The sequence below is a fragment of the Eucyclogobius newberryi genome, unplaced genomic scaffold (genome assembly GCF_026437365.1).
Source record: "Eucyclogobius newberryi isolate DKJ021-1_F unplaced genomic scaffold, fEucNew1.0.hap1 SCAF_5, whole genome shotgun sequence".
Taxonomy (NCBI): domain Eukaryota; kingdom Metazoa; phylum Chordata; class Actinopteri; order Gobiiformes; family Gobiidae; genus Eucyclogobius; species Eucyclogobius newberryi.
Window position 1 is genome coordinate 34,159,898 of NW_027316167.1, and position 19,351 is coordinate 34,179,248.

General features: G+C 39.1%; 3 protein-coding genes across 4 annotated transcripts in view; 2 read left to right on the top strand and 1 right to left on the bottom strand.

Moving 5' to 3' along the window:
* Positions 1-4,967, top strand: part of LOC140381215 (multiple epidermal growth factor-like domains protein 11) — a 156,792-nt gene extending 151,825 nt beyond the window's left edge. The window contains exons 20-25 of one of the 2 annotated variants that reach the window (XM_072465242.1): positions 361-594; positions 1,041-1,195; positions 2,372-2,441; positions 2,909-2,965; positions 3,914-4,177; positions 4,712-4,967. In XM_072465242.1, coding sequence (XP_072321343.1) covers positions 361-594; positions 1,041-1,195; positions 2,372-2,441; positions 2,909-2,965; positions 3,914-4,177; positions 4,712-4,881 — 950 coding nt within the window. In that variant the 3' untranslated portion in view covers positions 4,882-4,967. The remainder of the gene's footprint in view (positions 1-360; positions 595-1,040; positions 1,196-2,371; positions 2,442-2,908; positions 2,966-3,913; positions 4,178-4,711) is intronic. The other variant, XM_072465243.1, reaches the window with a different exon arrangement.
* dapk2a (death-associated protein kinase 2a) overlaps positions 1-19,351 on the top strand; it is a 216,914-nt gene that overhangs the window by 150,554 nt on the left and 47,009 nt on the right. The window lies entirely within an intron of this gene.
* Positions 10,927-19,351, bottom strand: part of rab11a (RAB11a, member RAS oncogene family) — a 16,474-nt gene continuing 8,049 nt past the window's right edge. Inside the window, exons 4-5 of the mRNA XM_072465277.1 lie at positions 16,528-16,608; positions 10,927-15,827 (exon numbers count right to left, since the gene is read on the bottom strand). Coding sequence (XP_072321378.1) covers positions 15,691-15,827; positions 16,528-16,608 — 218 coding nt within the window. The 3' untranslated portion in view covers positions 10,927-15,690. The remainder of the gene's footprint in view (positions 15,828-16,527; positions 16,609-19,351) is intronic.

Below are 19,351 nucleotides of genomic sequence, written 5' to 3' on the forward strand. Positions count from 1 at the left end.
TAATGCTATGAATGAAGTTTCATGTTTAAACAACTGTGGGTTTCAGAATGATGAGAAACTAAAATAAATATATATTTTGAATGGGAAAAAGTGCTCAAAATGTTGCAAAAGGAAGAGGAAACCCATGAATAGAACTTAACTTTTGTAATAAGTGAAAACAACAACGGTCTTGACGTGAACATCATGGATAAGGAGCGTTTTTCTCTTCACAATTTGGTGGTATAAAACGATCACTTTCTACCCCTTTCATCACGATAAGCAATCATTCTCTATTGTCCCATCCCTGCCACTAATACATCTAGTACCACAAATACTACAGCAAAGTGAAGTCTCTCTGATGCGCTCTGGCCTGTCCCTCAGCGGCCCTGATGATGGAGGAGCTGAACCCGTACACGAAGATCAGCCCCGCGTTGGCGTCGGAGCGTCACTCGGCCGGAGCGGTTCTGGGGATCGTGTTTCTGCTGCTGCTCATCCTCACCATGTCGGGCCTGGTCCTGTGGTTCAGATACAGGCAGAAGGAGAAGGCCCAGCAGGCCCCGAGCGTGGCCTACAACCCAGCGCTGCACCTGAGCAACGCCGACTACTCCCTGTCAGGTGAGAGCGTGCAGACGTGTTGTGTGTGTGTGTGTGTGTGTGTGTGTGTGTGTGTGTGTTTTTTTAGCTTTATGTTGTTGTTTGCCTTGTTCACACAGGTTCCTGTTTGTCTGTTGACCACACTTTTTAATGAGGTTTTTTTTAGTAAAGGATAAACACAAACACAATATAATACTTTTATTTTATTTGATTGAGTATTATTACTAACCAACACAAACACAACAGAACTCTAAAATATAAATGTACAGTATTGATATTTTACATCCTTTTGAATAGACATGTTTTTTGTAGAATTTAAGAGATTTTCTTTTAGAACTTCTGTCTTTCTTCCATCATCGATTCGCTGACAAAAAGAGTTGACTCGGGCCCGTTTGGGTTACTGTCGTTCCCTGTGTACATCTGTATCTGTACTCGTGACTGTATGAGTGAATGCGTGTGAATATCAGGTCTGCAGTGCATTGGGCTGCTGTCCTCTACAGATTCCTCTCCCAGGAACAGTTCCGTGCCAGTGGGGGGATGTTTCTCCAACCCCAGCTACCACACGCTGGGCCCCTGCACCTACGCCGCCTTCTACGCCAAACCGGACAAGAGGCCCGGCAAGGTAACACACGACTCAGACACTACGGCCACACTCACTGTTTTGTGTTTGCTCTCTCAACATATAATCTGGAAACAAACTGTCTTATCTGCACTTAAAGAGGTTTTATTATTTCATTTAATCAACGTTCATAGATTTCTCAGGGACATTGCTTTTTCCAAATGCATAACAGACATAAAGATCAGCTCTAAAAGTGGCAACTACACATCAAACTTTACCATTTGGAGCTTGACAACATTTTGACGGATCGAAATGTCATTGATACTTAATTCTAAGCCTGGCTAAAGTTTAAATGCGTAATGGACGATTTGAGAACTGAAGCGGAAGTGCGCATGCGCACTCCCCCGTGCGGACATACAAAGGAGCATCCCGGCTAGAAGTGCGTTTGTTTATTAGCGCAACAGATCGCATCGCATCTCTCGTCTCCCGTAGATTTCCGTCTCTCCTGAGCCAGCTCGAACTGTCTTAATTTTGTCCCGTACACTGAGGGAACTATATTATGATAGATCCATGCACTCAGCCACGGGGAAACGTGCTGCTCTCCTGGGGACGAGCCGACGAGGCTGCAGGTGAGCGGTAGGTGAGTTCTATGATTGATACGTGGCAGGACTATTTGGCAGTCCACGCCACGAGGAAATAAGACTCAGATTTGGGCAAAAAAAATCGTCCATTACGCCATTTAACTGAAACAATTTTCAGTAAGATCTAGTTTACTCTAGTTTACTCATACTAAACAAAATAACAAGTTCCCTCTGTGAGTTTTTTTTTAATCTAACCTGGCAATTTTTCCAATTCTATACATCACATGGGCAATTTTACACATAAAATGGCTTATTTATATAGAAAACTTTTCACTATACTTTATACTTTTCACTTGCTGTGCCTCACCTTCAGTCTATTCATTTATTTAGTATGTATCTTTTAAATTTATGCAACAGTTTTGTTTAGATTTTTTTGCATCTAACTTATGTATTATTCCACAGTATATTCTCAGTTCAATTTTGTATTTTGACATTTACAGAATAAAACCACAGTGGAAAAAGTGGTCAATTCTGAAAGAGAAATATGAATAAAACATGCAAACATAAAAAGAGTAAGATTCAGCCAGTGACATTAGGCTGTATGAATAAGTAAACAAAAAAAGATGTACCAGATCTAATGTGTGTTATTTTGTTCCAGATGAAAACCAAGCGGCGCCACAGGAACAGCGCTCCAGAGTGGGGAAACTACTGTAACCTTAGCGACCTGGGTCAGTTTGACACTGCTGTTTGCACTGGCTCCGATTCAAACTAATGTAATGTTTATAGACAAAACTAGACAAAACTAGATAGCTGTTCTTCATACTGGATGAAGTTGAAGACTATTTGACTTCCACCGTGTAGTTTATACAGAGAAAATCAAGCGTATTCTGTTTTGATTCAAGTTATTTCAATCAGAAATCAGATACAGTGTTATTGCCATTGTCAGTGAACAATCTAGGAATTTGTTTTGGCAACACAAAGCTCTGAATAATGATAGTACAATATACAAACTATAATAAAGGCATATGAAATAAGATACCACAACTCCAGGGTATCTATACTATTTAAGTCTTTTTAGGGAAGCCAAGAACAAAAATGCAGTATTGTCCAAAGCAGCTGCCATTTTGACTCTTTTTGTTTGAAGTTTTGGTGTTTCAGAGGTTTGTGTGTGTCTGACTTGTGTGTGCTCGTTCAGGAGTGTACTGTCTGGATGGACGGAGGTTCAGTTACCACATGGACCCCCGATTCAGAGGTACAGCAGGTCTCAGACGAGTCCTGTTCTTTCCCCCCGTGATTCTGATGAGTTTCACACCTACAGGAAGTGGGAATGGGCAATATGGCAAAAACAAAATCATATCCTGTATGTTTTCATGATTTCTGAACATTTAAGAGCTGTATATTAGGTAAGAGTTCTGAGACTTCACACTTCACTGTGATTGTTAAATTAAATTGGAGAAAATTAAAGTGTATATTGTTATATTGCCCACACCGACCTTAAGTCCACGTACTTGCTTGCGTCAAACCTGTTTGCGTGAATGTATTTTGCACTTGAAACATCCTGTATAACGCTTTGCACTTCTTTCTCCTGCAGGACGACGTCTGCTCCTCTGTGTTCCTCTCCTGCTTGGACTGTCCTCTCTCTCCACTTCTCCGTGTTTAAATCATCTTTTACAAATACTCCGGTCTATTCCTGAATGACTTATTCCTACTTTCCTTGCAGCTTTTAATGCTCCTATAACGTTTAATGTATGTGTGTTTGTTGTTGCTTGTGTGCATTTGAGTTAAAATGTGTTAATGTTGCTTGTGTTGACTCACTCCGACTGTTGGTGGCTCAGATCTGTTTTCAGTTCTCAAACTCTGTCTTCTCAAAGAGCTTTACAGTCGTCTTCTACTCATTGTCTCCTCAGTCACACTGTTGATGTTACTCAATGTTGTAGCCAGAGCTGCTTTAGGGCAGATTTGCAGAAATGTGGCTGCCAGTCTACGCCAACAGCATCACCAAATCATAATTAATTCAAAATATAAATTGTCCACCTGAGAAACACACAATCGACTGACTTGACCAAGCCTTTTGGACGATGGGTGAAAACAGCTTGTCTGGGAACTTAAGCACATTTCTGAAGGATTGCAAAAACATCACTGATATTATCTCTCTCTCTTCCTTCCTCCCTTCCTCCCTCTCTCCTTCTCTCTCTTATAGATTATATGAAGGGCTCCTTGTCCAGCACGTGCTCTTTGAACAGCGAGAATCCGTACGCGACCATCAGCGACTCTTCGGGCGCGGTTTGTAAACACTCGGAGAGCAGCTACGTGGAGATGAAGTCGCCCGCCCACCACAGCCACCGCGGCCACGTCGCTACCGCACACCCGGGTCACGTGACGCACTGCTGCCCCGCCTCCATTGTCGCCACAGCAACGACAACAGCATCAGGGATACACCCGATCAAAAACGTCTACGATATGGGTATGGTAGCAGACATACTTCAAGTCATGCATATGCATGTTTTAATATTCAAATCTTGAAACAAAATAACTCTAATGAATAAACTTTGCTGGTATTATTAAAGAAAATTAGAACACATTTTGTTTTATTTTTTTTTATTTTATTAGTCTGTAAACCTGGATGAGTCCATCTTCATGTCGACACAGTTTTCTATAGATTGTAACATCTGCCTTCACAGGAGCAACAGGTGGAAATGACTATCTCCAGCTTTAACCTGGTTGTAGATTAAATTAGAATATTAATATTTTACAGATAAGAAAAGCAAGGTCCTCTTTCACAAAAATAGGAGGACATAAAAATAGAAAAGCAAGCAAGGTTAAAACATTTTTGATTGGTAATACGTTTTGTGGAATAATAACACTGAGGAAAGGAAAAGACATGGACTTCTTCAAGGCTGTGTACTTTCTCCTCTGCTCTTCTCCCTCACCAACTGCAGCACACGTCGACAGAGATTAGATTTGTTCTGCATTTTGATGTTTTTTATTTTCATTCCAGAGCCGACCATCAGTGTGATCCAGACGGTCTCTTCTTACCCGCAGAACCTTTACGACTTGCCCAGGAACAGCCACATCCCGAGCCACTACGACGTGCTCCCAGTGCGACCGAGTCCTGCTCACTGCTCCCACACACCTCCACAGGGCAGCCCCGCCTCCTCCCTGCTCTAGGACTCTGGGAACCGAACCCACAACCAACCATAGCCCCGCCTCCTCCCTGCTCTAGGACTCTGGGAACCGAACCCACAACCAACCATAGCCCCGCCTCCTCCCTGCTCTAGGACTCTGGGAACAGAACCCACAACCAACCATAGCCCCGCCTCCTCCCTGCTCTAGGACTCTGGGAACAGAACCCACAACCAACCATAGCCCTGCCTCCTCCCTGCTCTAGGACTCTGGGAACAGAACCCACAACCAACCATAGCCCCGCCTCCTCCCTGCTCTAGGACACTGGGAACCGAACCCACAACCAACCATAGCCCCGCCTCCTCCCTGCTCTAGGACACTGGGAACCGAACCCACAACCAACCATAGCCCCGCCTCCTCCCTGCTCTAGGACACTGGGAACCGAACCCACAACCAACCATAGCCCCGCCTCCTCCCTGCTCTAGGACACTGGGAACCGAACCCACAACCAACCATGGCCCCGCCTCCTCCCTGCTCTAGGACACTGGGAACCGAACCCACAACCAACCGTAGCCCCGCCTCCTCCCTGCTCTAGGACACTGGGAACCGAACCCACAACCAACCATAGCCCCGCCTCCTCCCTGCTCTAGGACACTGGGAACCGAACCCACAACCAACCGTAGCCCCGCCTCCTCCCTGCTCTAGGACACTGGGAACCGAACCCACAACCAACCATAGCCCCACCTTTTCTCTGCTCACTTCACTGCACTGCACTGCAAAAAAGAATATCTACTGTCAACGGTTTGAATAAAGACCATTAATAATAGATTCGTATTAGATATCGGTGATGGCTTTGAGTTTTTATTCGATCTGATAACTTTGGCAAGTTATGATTGTGATCCAAAACCAATGAGTTTTGTACTCAAATGAACTGAAACTTGTCTACTATAAGGAATTTTACCTTGGCTATGATTATTTTCTCCCCACCTCAGCTTGCACTGATCTAAAATTTAAATATATGTGCAGAAAACGTACGTATATCAAAAACTGACAGAAAATTATTATTTAAACACTTTTAGAACATTGAAGTATCAAACTTTTTTCAGTATTATCAATACTTTTCAATACCTCAGTCAGTATCGATGTATCAATATTTGGTATCGCTTTGCCCCTTACCACCTCTAGCTCGATGGCTACGTTTGTGTTAGCCTGTTAGCACATAGACATGGAGTGAACCAATAGTTATTAATTCTGGCTATTCTTTAATATAATAAAATAGAAGAAATTGAAGTTTTAACAGAACTAAGAGCAGTTGATCAGCAGTTGCAGTATTGTTTGATTTAAAAAGGACACATTGTTTCCGATGTGTCACTTCAATATGGGCTGTTATCGACTGAAGAAAATCCCTGTGCCTTGATTAGTCGTCTAAAATGGTGCAAAAAGTTATTCATGAGTAAAAAGGGTATAATAAACCCCCAATTTATCTTAAAATCCTTATCATCTCAGAAGAGCAATAAGTTGAATAATATAAATTTTGGTCGACCAATACATCTACCGATTAATGGACTAAACAACTAAAAACCAACAGCTCTACTCTACAAATAAACTAAAGCATACAAAAACATAATGTAGACGTTTTCTTTTTTGCAGTGTGTTCTGACTGCCCTCTTCAGGCCGTGAGCGGCATTGCAATGTACAGGAACAAACCGGATGTGATTTGTTGCTGTTTTAACATCGTTGCCTGGAGACAACAGAGAAAAAGTAACATTTTGACTCATTCTGGCTTTTCTTATTCATGTTTAATCATGTGTTTAATGGAAGTACATTGTCCCCTTAAATAAATGAATCTGGTTTGATTCTGATCACTGTAGCACAACCGAAGAGCCAAACTGACTGTGCCACATGTAAATGCACCAGGACAATATCATGAGTTAAGGAGCCTCAGAAAACAAACAAGAGACAATTCAGGGATGTTTATGAAGTTAAGGAAGGAACACGGCTCCAAGAGTTTGGAAAATGAATATGGGAAATATAGTTAAAATACAGATTAATGAATGTATAGGAAAGTGAAAATAAATCGTGTTTTTTGTAATATTGAAATATTATTTGGCTATTTCACTGTAAAAATATAAATACAAAAAAATATTTGAATTCAGAAGATCAAATAATTTGTGTGGATCAGATTTTTCAATTTGTTTTATGCTATTAAGGTAAGGAGATTTGTCATTTAGTGCAATTGTCTTACCTTACTTGCTTAGGTTAAATAGCTTCTCAAAATCCAAACACATTTTCTGAATTCAAGTAATTTTTTGGTGTGTTCAAAGAGCTACTTTTGAAATTACTTTTTCCTCATTCTGCTTTGTGGTTTTCTCTGTCATTTCTTGCAAATATCGTCCATTTAGAAGCTTAATATTATCAACCTGTTTCACAAATATTCTCTTAACAGCACAAATGAGGGTTAAAAACAGCTGCTGAGAACCTTGTGGTTTGATGAAGCCGAAAAGGACCCGTCACTAAAACTCCATATGCCAAGTAAACTTTTATTTTATTTATAATGTTTGTCCATGACAACTAAACTGAGAAACATTTAGTTTCATTTATAAATGCCTGGTTAACGTGTTCTTATATTGCCCCTTTGAGCCATCAATCTATTAGCATTACGTTACTAAAGTAGTGCTGCCAGTATTTACAGCATTTCATCACCATTGTCACCTGCAGGAGGGCGACAAAACACAATTGGGCAAACTGAATGGTCTTAGATGCATTTTACAACTGAGTAAAGGAAAAGTATGTACAATTTAGATTTAGATCTCATAAACATAATCGTGTCCCCGGATACCAGATCAAATATAGCTTTTATTGACAATACAGTTTTACATTTATGGATCTCTAATGTCTGTAATTTGCCACAATTTTTTCCGCTTAGAATGTTCATATTTCAGCTTCACGTTTATAGGCAGCATTTTAAGTATCGTAAACCATTCAAAAATATATATTATTCACTTTTTAAATGATTAATTTCTATGACGGTGCTCATTTTTCATCACTTCGAATCCAATGGAGACAAGTTGGAACCAAACATTGAACTTTGTCAGTATAAAACTTTACAAACAGCTTAATTATAAAGATATTTTGCTATGTTTTTATTATTAATAGTGTTATTGAAAGTCTATGAAAAAAACCTGAATAAAATGTTACCTCAAACACTGGTTTTTTTTCTTTTTGTATAAATAACCACATTTATCTGCCAATGTTTTATTTCATGTTACGTCTGTGCTTTTTGGTGTTTCATTACTGTTTAAATGATGTATTGTTAATTTATTAAAAATCATGTTTCCCTGTACATCAGCCATTTGTAAATAACTGAAGTTTTTTTATATTTCTGTTTACATTCAACAATATCTGATACAATCTATATTCTTTTTGTATGTACTCAGTGTATATAATGTTACTGTTATTTTTGCTTTATATTTTATAATTGTTGCATGCTAAAAGAGTTGTAGTTCCATGTTTTCGTTTTTTAATGCATGATGTACAATTATTCATAGTGTTTTTGAGTTAAATCTGGTTGGATATTTTTATTTTTGAAGAGTCCTCAGTAATAACAGGACATTAAGACAATCGTATTTATTGACTGTATTTTGTTGCTTTTTCATATTTTATTTATTGATCATGTAAAAAACAAAAGTGGTGTTTTTTTAATCATTTTGTCTCAGGCTTTGAAAGGAATAAAGTTATCGAAACCAGGTTAAATTGAATACTGTCGTCTTCTTTAGCAGTCGTACAGGAACTTGACTTAACTCCATTTCCTTCTTTGTTCTTGTAAATCAGTTTTACAGTTTTTAATCAGGGATACTTGGAATAATTTCAGATGTTTAAATAACTTGTAGTGAATTTAGCATTTTTGGGGGAAGATTTTGGACATAAATATCGAAAAAAGAATATATGTAATAGTAAAATTTGACAATATACCACTCGTAAACCCATTTACTTGCCTCAAGCCCGAGTGTGAGGCAAAGCTTATGGCGTATTTGAGACATAAACGGCTCTGAATGGACTCAACTATTGCACACGGTCCGAAGCCAATGGTAAAACATTTGATCGATCGCAAACCAGGAATAAAAAGTCAGATAAAATAAATGTCTTGGCAGTGTGATGGTCCACGCCGGCTTTACTTTAGTGCTTGAAGAAGCTGCTGCTCTAACGCGGCGCCCACGGCCCACAAACCTCTGCATGTGAACGAGAGACCAAAGCTTTATCATTCTGACTGATTTTCCCCCCAAAAATCCAAAATATTTGTGAAGCGGACGCTCTGTAATTTAACTACAAAATTGTAATACTTTTTTTTTTTTTTTAATGCCCGGACAGTATGCATATAAAATCCTTTTACATGCATTTTATTTTTTAATTTGTGGAAATAAACTGAGCCCAATTCATCCCACTTTTTTTTTTTTTTTAATGTTTTACAGTCCAGCAGTTTGATAGTTTCCTTTCATCAGATGTGGAATGAAAAAGGAATCAAGAAAAAGTCAGAGGGGCCTAATATATAAAAACTAGTATTTGCAATCTCGACTCTTTGAACGATTGAATGAAGAGAAAGACATTGCCGACACGTTTAAGTTTCGAGAGGAAGCCACACATTTGATTTACAACTGGTGCGCTTTATTAAGATGAACCGATAACTTAAAAGATATAGACACAATTGTACATTATTCATCAATCTGTACAAAACAAACGCATTCATCGACCCCCCGAAAAACAAAAACATTGAGCCTCCACAGTCCACCTTAAAAACGGGAATTACAGTCAGTTACATTTCAATCGGGAAGTAAACAAAACAAAAAAAACAAGATCAGAAAATTTAAAACATAAGAAATCAAGGAACAAAAAACACACAAAAAGGTATGTCTACAAATTAAAATGACTTGAATTCAGAATTTGACTTTAGTGGTTTTGATGGATAGAATTAGTTGGTTAAGATTACGCCTTTGAAAAATGTATTAAAAGCAAAGTTAAGGAGCACTTTAAAATTACAACTCTTATTCCATGGCAGACTTAGATTAAGAATATATTTGATTACTTTAACACCAAATGTTTAAAATCTTTACCAAGTAATTAGTGATAAGGTCATTTTAACTATTCATTGTTTTCAGTTGTGATTTACAGATTTTTGTCTTCTCCCTATAGAGATGGAATGTTCCACAGTATGGCATTACATCTACCCATCTATCTCCATGGAAACAAGCAGGTGGTACATTTATTATCCCGAATTCATGGCATTTTAAGTAAAGTAGATATACCGTGTTTACAGAGCAAGTGGAGGGGCAAACACAGGAGCCTTCGGTCACTATAAACGCCATTAGCACCAGAGAACTGCAAAAAGGTTTATTATAACTGCACTGCAAACAAAAGGAGTTAAAGTACTTACATTCAGAACTCTAAACATGAATGAGTTCTTGACTATTTTAGATTCATGTGTATATGACCGAGCTTATTTAATAGGGCTGCAAATATTACTTTAGTAGTCGACTAGTCAAATGATTGATATAATATATATATATATATATATATATATATATATATATATATATATATATATATATATATATATATATATATATATATATATATATATATATATATATATATATATATATATATATATATATATATATATATATATATATATATGAGTTAAAAAGAATTAGACATTTTTATTCAATAATGACAACTGCTTTGTTAGAAAAAAGTGTTTTGGCTCGACTTTTAGAATTAGTAAAGTTTAAGATTTATCGTTGCAGCCCTATTATTCCATTTTTATCATGACATTTCTGACTGGATTCCAAGATATTTTCAACTTCCATATTTCAAGTGCGATCTGGCAGATTTGCTGAAATGAGAATCGCTACGTTGAAACAAAGCCCAGCCAAATTTGTAAATAAATCAAAACTATAACAAAACTATTAAGGTTAAGATTATGAATTCAAGTCATTTAACTGATCTAAAACATATCCGCACTTTTTGCAGTGTAGCACTAACGTTTTACAGTGTGGTATCGCCTTTAAAAAACAATAATTCACATTTTTGCTAGCTAAACCTCTGCAGATTTGAATGGGAGGGAGTTATGGAAAAGCTAAATCTATTAAGACTAAAAAGCCATGCGTTGACTTGAGGCAGCTTGGTGTACATAGGCGTCCGTGAGCGTCGTACAAGTAACAGGGGCACATCGCTAATGCTAAAGCTAGGAGGGCGCGTGGAGATGGCAATTAGCAGAACTCTAGAGTGGACATTGCAGCATTGTTGGCCATGTTGTGACGGTAAGTTCTACTCCAGCACATGTGTAAACAAACGGAAGATGTACGGAACCATAATGCAGCCAAATTAAAACACTTTTTTTCCAGATGTATTACTTTTTAACAACTGTATAACTAAAAAGCTCAATCATGATGAAAAATATGTTGTTTATTGCCACCATTTTGGTTATAGTTGCCAATAAACAAATGAAAACTCCAAGAAAGTGTACATTAGCAATAATGAGTTTTAAATGAGATTTTAGGTGATTTTGAGCTTTTCGGTTCAGATTCAACCGTCTCTTCCTGTTATAGTCTGTGAAAAGCCATTAAAAAAGGTTTGCCCGAAACAGCCTGATATCCATGCATCTTCACTGACTGCCATGTATAAAATTACTTGACAAATACTAAATTATATCATAGTTGATAGTGATTGTAAACATGATTGTATTAATAAAACATGATGGTTTTCTTGTTCATTTGTGTACTCTGTTGGCTGCAATATAGTTCCATGGAGATGTGCTTTGTTATAGTTTAAGTGTATTAATGGGCCATTGCACCACTTTATTCTTCTCCAGCTCTTTGTGTCTGTATTTGGTACAAAATAACTCAGCATTTGCTCTCGTAGTTGTTGAACAGTGAGTGATAGAGCAGCTCTTCTACATTATAATGAATGATTTGCTTCACTTCTGTACCGTCTCAAGATGGCTGCAGCATTCGCCACATTATCGGGTTTCTTCCCTTCTGACCACTCTAGCGCTCCGTACCATCTCTACGTGTGGTGCAATGGTTGTGATGGCGGAGGCACTGTGAACCTAAAGCGAAATGGCTCAAATTCCACAGCTCAGCCACGTCAAATATAACGCCCCACTCGCTCTAGCAAGGGTCTAGATTTAATCACAGAATAACAGTAACAAATCAGTGCATTTTAGAGACGATTTGACTAAAGTGTGCAAGCTATACTTGAGTGAATACATGCGAAGCCGGTACATTAACTAGGAATGTTGATATTAGTACGTAATGGAGGCATTAGTTTGACATTGAAATGCTAAAAAAAATTAAAAAGGCAATGTAAAATCATGCTTTTTGTGGGTTTGGGCGGTTAATTTGTGAGCACGGCCGATAATATATCTGATTAATAAGAGAAGTCTGCTAATAGTGTTGCACGCAGCCTAAAATGAAAAGTTTCGGTGATTTTTTTTTTTTTTTTTTATTGTGGTATTGTAACGGCTGGATCAGTGTCTGTTAAATCTAAAGCGTCTAAAGAGTGATCACATTCAGTTTGGTGAGCTGGAAATCAGAATATTTTTGACGTCATTGTTGGCTGAGAGCGCTTGAATGCGACAAGGATAGTTTAGCAAAAAATATTAACTTGAACTAATGCTAATCTAATTGCAGTCACATTATTTGCTTTTGAAAAAAACATAATAGTTTATTCCAAATTCCATGTTTAGCTGTAGTTAAAAGTATAATATTGTTAACTAGGGCTGCAACTAACGATTATTTTAGTATTTGATATTGTTTTTCAATTAGTCAGCAAGTCAAATAATATTTTTTTATTGCAAATTGAGGTTTTTAAAGATTGTTAACCAGTCAGAATATGTTAACTGAAGGTTTCTAAAGAGAGAATATTAACAAATTAAGTTTATCGTTAAGTGTTTATTCTTTTCTGCCACATAATCGCAGTCTGTGTTATAAAACATCTTTGGGCAAATGTTTAAGAGCACAAAGAGTCCACATAATTTTTTTTAAATGGTCGATTATTTTAGTAGTCGATTAGTCACAAATATTTAGATTAACTGTTGCAGCCCAAGGGTTAAACATGTCACTGATGAAACATTAGGACCACTGCTATGAATACACAGTTCAAACCAAAATATTATAGCTTTTGAATGGTGAAATGTCAAAATGTAAGCAGAAACGCATAAATAAGATGTAGTGTTCTCCCCCTCTTCTCCTTGGCTTAACAAAACATGCAGACCTCTGACGACATGCTCAAAAAGCCTCCCAAAAACGCGCGTCCGATTCACGTTTGCGTCATATTCACAGCATAATGACCCGAATGCATGACACTAGCTACACGCGGTACATCCATGTGGCTTCAAAAACAGTACTTTGCACCAATAAGGACAGGAACAAAGCCCATTACTGCAACTGTGCTATTATTTATGTGAAATGATTGCAAAAATATATAAAAATTAAAAAGGGTAATAACGTCCACTACCCAAGTTCTAACACATAACTTTTAGTAATGAGTTTTCAGGGCTGTTTGAACGTTATTTTAGTAGTCAGCAATTATTTGACAAGTCAAACCATTATTTTGATTGTACATTTTTAAACATTTCTAACCAAATAAAAAGGTTGAAATTTGGCGACTGACTGTTTCTAGAAAGCGACTATTTATGAACTAAGTGTATTATTGATGAAAATTTGCTTAAGAGTCTGCAGACGACTAATCACGTATATTTCCATTAATTGTTGGTCAATGTTAAGATATTTCTATGTTTTATGCCATTGCTGAGGATTGCATATTTTTTTCCCCCCACTAAATCAAAAGGTAGTCACAGTGGCAGAATGGGCTACGGTGTGGGGATAGGGTCAAAAAGGGTCAAAAAGGCTACAGAAGAAGCGTGAATATAGGGCATACAATTAGATTCCATGTGGTTAAAATCCCATATACATAGTAGTACATATGATACAAGATTCAGATTAAGGATGGTAAAAACAAGTGGAGAAATAGTAACGATGTCAACAAAGTAAGACTAAATGGAGTTTAGTTTACATATTGTTGAATTCATTTGCAGGTAGAAATAAAGAGTCCATCAAATAAGAAAAAACATATTACAACACTGAGCAAAATGTTAATATCAAGAAACAGTTCCTCAATGTTTTAAATGTTTCTCTTATCATACTTTCTCTTATTACATGATTACAATGTAAGTCCAAACTAGTCATATACAAATATTGTCCGTATTTCCATCTTTTGTTAGCTTTGAAAAGATTTTATGATTTGACGATGTAATATTCAAACATATCATTTTTTATAATCAGAAATGAAAACACCCCAATTTTAGCATTAGACCAGTAAACGAAATTACATTTGTTTTTTAAACAACTTGCATTTCTTTATTCCTTCACATTTTGAACAATATTGTAACCTCGAACTTGCAAATAAATACCTTGAATCTTTTCTGGATATGTAATTATATGAGAAAACGCACACAATATTTTAACCACTTTTCCAAGTTTTTCCTCTTGTTTTTACCATCCCTCGATAATAGCGGATCAAAAAGTGGACAGGACAGACAGGAGGATAAATACAGGCTAAAAGAGAAGAAAAATCACATTCATATTTAAGACCTTTAGAGTCAGCGCCTCTACAGTAATGAAATATAGACTGTCCTGCATTCGCGCGGTACAGACGCGGGGGGGGTCCGCCCAAAGTGACCTCTACGGCGGCTCAAAAACAACGGATGTGGGACAGAGGATTGGCTGTTACCAATCAGGCAGTCTGTTCTAAGAGGGGACGGTGGGGGGCACTAAAGGCTCACGTATGCTCCCATTCTGTATGCAAACAGATTAGATCAGATTACTGAAATACTAACTACAGCTGCTTTTAGTCATACGACCATTTACTGTGTCCGTCTGTTCTGTTTAATGACCACCAGGGGGCGACTGAGCCTGCACTCTTCACTATTTAGATAAATGGACTTTTCTGAGCTTTTAACCATGTTATATTGTTGTTTGCTCATCAAAAACATACCTGGAGTTGTATTTTACATCATTCACGCTTAGTAGAAAAAGCTTCAGTTGTAGTCATCTGGACTCAGTTAGAAAAAATAGACGTTATTATATCGGAAAATAGACGTTATAATATCGGAGTTCTCGATCTAAATTCTTTTATTGACAATGACTCTTGGATGAGAGTCGAAACGTCTATTTTTTCTAACTGAGTCCAGATGACTACAACTGAAGCTTTTTCTACTATGGAACACGCCTGGACGAATGAGGGATTACACCGACATCATTCACGCTTGTTTCATCAATCCGGTTAATCAGTTAGTTTCAGTTTAAATTTTCCCCTTGATTGTTGCATCCCGAGTAAAAATCTGGACGTTTCAGCCGCATTATTTCAAATTAGAAAATGTGAAATACTAATCCCACGGTGACCAAAAGTATGTTTGAAAGACAATTAAAGCCACAAGAATCCACTTTTGGAGCACATTGGAATTTCACATTTTATATAGATTTTTACGCATGGAAAAACAACTCATTCCAGTCTGCTTTATGAGCCCAGAAAACAGAGTGAGAGCAGTTTGTTTTTAATCTAGTTTAAAACGATAGCTGCTTAAGATGCTACGATCCGTTTGCATATTGAATGTAGAGAATAAATGAGCCTTTAGGAGGATTGTGGTCGAGGTTAAGTAGAACCAGGAGCGGGGCAAAAAGAGTGGATGGGGAGATGGTTTGGTCCGGAGGAGACGGGAGGACAAGGGCATCGGGGCGGGTTCGGGTGGCGTCGGGCGGGTTCGGGGCGGCGTCGGGGCAGGTTCAGGTGCGAGGGCTAGATATTTTGACAGCACTGCATCTTTGGCTTGTTCTCGGTGGGCTGTACCTGGATGTTCACCACGTTGTTGCTCGGGGACATGTCGCTCTCCTGACGCTCGGACATTTGTTTCTGTGACACGATGCGATAGATCTCTGAAAAAGAAAAAAAACATGTGTGACTGCTTCGAGAACAGCAGTTTGATGTTTGCCCCGTTCCTCACTTATTTTTTGCATGATTGTCAAACTATTTCAAATCGTCAAACAAACTTAAATATTAGTGAAAGACAACATGGAAATACAAAATGCAGTTTGTATCATTAAGATAAATCAAAATCCTAAGCTACATGGCCCTGTGTGAAACCAAATTACTGGTTCAACCACCTTTAGCAGCAACAACTGCAATCAAGCGTTCGCGATAACTTGCATATCTATTACAGCGCAGTGGAGGAATTTTGGCCCACTCATCTTTGCTGAATTGTTGCAATTCAGCCACGCATTGGAGGATTTTCAAGCATGAACCGCCTCTTTTTAGGTCATGCCACAGCTTCTTGGAAACACTTGCACATTTTAGTTTGAAGCACGGTGAATAGTTTCTTGCGCCGCAATTTGTCAAATCTGTATCATGCACATTGAACGGACATAAGCATGTATGAGAGGAGGTCGTTTCTGATGCACTGCTGAGGCACCGCCGGGAAATGTGTGTGCCGATTATCAGATGATGTTTTTTCTATACATGTGTACAACCGATACGGGAACTGGACCAGTCCCTATATACACACACATTCTTCTCTATTTTCACTTCTTTTTTAAATTAGGTCCAAATAATACAAAGTAAAAAAAAGTTGAAATTCACCTGTGAGGATGGTCTGGAAGGCGGTCTCGACATTGGTGGAGTCCAGCGCAGACGTTTCCAGGAAAGACAGACCGTTTTTCTCTGCAAAGTGAAACAGCAGCAGGTCACGTTAGGCTCATGTTAGGCTCATGTCAGATCCATGCATTCCACAGACAGCACATGTCCGCAAACACGCACGCGCGCACGCGCACACGCACACACGCGCGCACACACACACAAGCACGCGCGCACACACACAAACGCGCGCGCACACACACGCGCGCGCACACAAACGCGCGCACACACACAAACACGCGCGCACAAACACGCGCGCACACAAACACGCGCGCACACAAACACGCGCACACACAAACACGCGCACACACACACAAACACGCGCGCACACAAACACGCGCACACACAAACACGCGCACACACACAAACATGCGCACACACACACAAACACGCGCACACACAAACACGCGCACACACAAACACGCGCACACACAAACACGCGCACACACAAACACGCGCACACACAAACACGCGCACACACAAACACGCGCACACAAACACGCGCACACAAACACGCGCACACAAACACGCACACACAAACACGCACACACAAAAACACGGACACACAAAAACACGCACACACAAACACGGACACACACAAACACGCGCACACACAAACACGCGCACACACACAAACACGCGCACACACACAAACACGCGCACACACAAACACGCGCACACACAAACACGCGCGCACACACAAACACGCGCACACACAAACACGGACACACAAAAACACGCACACACAAACACGCGCACACACAAACACGCGCACACACACAAACACGCGCACACACAAACACGGACACACAAAAACACGCACACACAAACACGGACACACACAAACACGGACACACACAAACAGCCGATTGTCCAACCCAAACCAACAACCACAGGACTGGAGTTTCTAAACAGACACATTACATGCATTAAAAGGGCTTCTTATGGCAAATTTACTTTCTAAAAAATGTTAACCTTGTGATAATGTCTCCTCACCAAAAACAAACCTGGAGTAATTTGTTGTGTGATAGAAAACAATTTTGTTTTCTATCACACAAGTTTGAGTAATCCTGCAGCATATTCAATATTCAAGTCGTCTCCCTCTCTAGAGCTCAAAAGACTTTGTTCCTCAATACCTCAGTATATCGTCCAGTAGTAAACCAGAAAGTACCTCTCTGCATTTCTGAAGTTCAAACACTTTCACCCGAGTACTTTCACTACATTTTAGTGCTCAAAATACTTTCAAGCGAAACGGAATCTGTTATTTATTATACTATGCATTAGCCTAATGTAAACAGTGCTTCATCTACCCATGCGTTTCAGAGAGATGAAAGTCAAGCATCGTTAGCATCACTAGTATCGTTAGCATAGCAATTAACAATTCAAAAGCAACATACTGGTAGAGCTTTTGAATGGGCAAAAGTTCTCAAAGTATTGTCCATAAACATGAGGTTGAAGCTCATGAAAACAAAGGAAACAGAAAATGTTGCATAAAATCTTTGACAGCACATTTTGGGAGAGTCGACCTTTGGAACAAAGTAATCTCACTGGTATTATTGGTTCAAAAGAGGCCGTGATTAGTCACAACAAGCCTGAGTCAGACACATGTCATTTTCAAAAGATTCTGTTCAAAACCGTGAGTAATTCTGTGCAGAGCAGGACGAATGTGGCGTCCCAGAGGCAACTGTTGGTGGGAGGAGCCGATGGCACAGATTGGCAGTCTCGTCAGTCTGCCTCTGAGCAGTTGTGACGACACCACTGAGTCTGCAGTGAGTGAATAATGACCAGAATGAAGCGCTTTGAGAGGCTTCAATGAGCATGACCAGAGTAAGGCCTTTTGTGTATAAAAACTAACTCCTACGGGAATAAAGCGGCAAATCAGAAGAACACTGGCAAGAGACATGATCAAGTAGAGTGTAACGACTGTAAAGGAGGGCACCTCATGACATCACAAGGGGGAACAGCGTTTTGAGCTCTAGAGGCTGAATATGCAGGGTTACTCAATGTGTGACAAACAAAACACAAATCAGTATTTTTGTTGAGGGCATCAATATAGAGCTGCTCAATTATAGAAAATAGTCACGATTATTTTGGTCATAATTGTAATCACAATCACAATTATTACTTTAAATACATTTTCTTCTGTCCCTGTAGTCTTTTAGATTTTAAAGTCCATTTGTATTTCCTTTGCCTTTCTTCTTATCTACATCTAAATGAGTATAAATTTAGTTTATAGTTTTGCCCATTTCAATATTATAAGTTATCAATATCATAGTAAAATGTAGTCTTATTTACTGAACTCGCTTGACCTGTAAACCTCTGGTTAAACACATTTGATTCGTCTGTGATTGCAGATATAGTGACATTGAGGGTTTGATTTGTGTGCAGCGTTTTTATGTGACAGACGAGTTTAAATGAGGTGAAACATTAAGAGCAGCACATCAGCTGTAGGTTAGCATCAGCTTATAACATTAGCTGCGGGACAAAGTTTGTGAGGCAAATAAACCCACACTCCTCTGTCTTCACAGCATGGAGTAAGTTTAGGAGGGTTTTACAGCATTTGAACTGCCTTTCTAATGACTAACATAAAGCAGCAGCAACTTCTGTCCTGCGCCCACATCCCCTCTGCAGAGGAGGGGGAGAGGGGGGGAGAGGGGAGAGAGAGAGGGGGGAGAGAGAGGGGAGAGAGAGAGGGGGGAGAGAGAGGGGAGAGAGAGAGGGGAGAGAGAGGGGGGAGAGAGAGGGGGGAGAGAGAGGGGAGAGAGAGAGG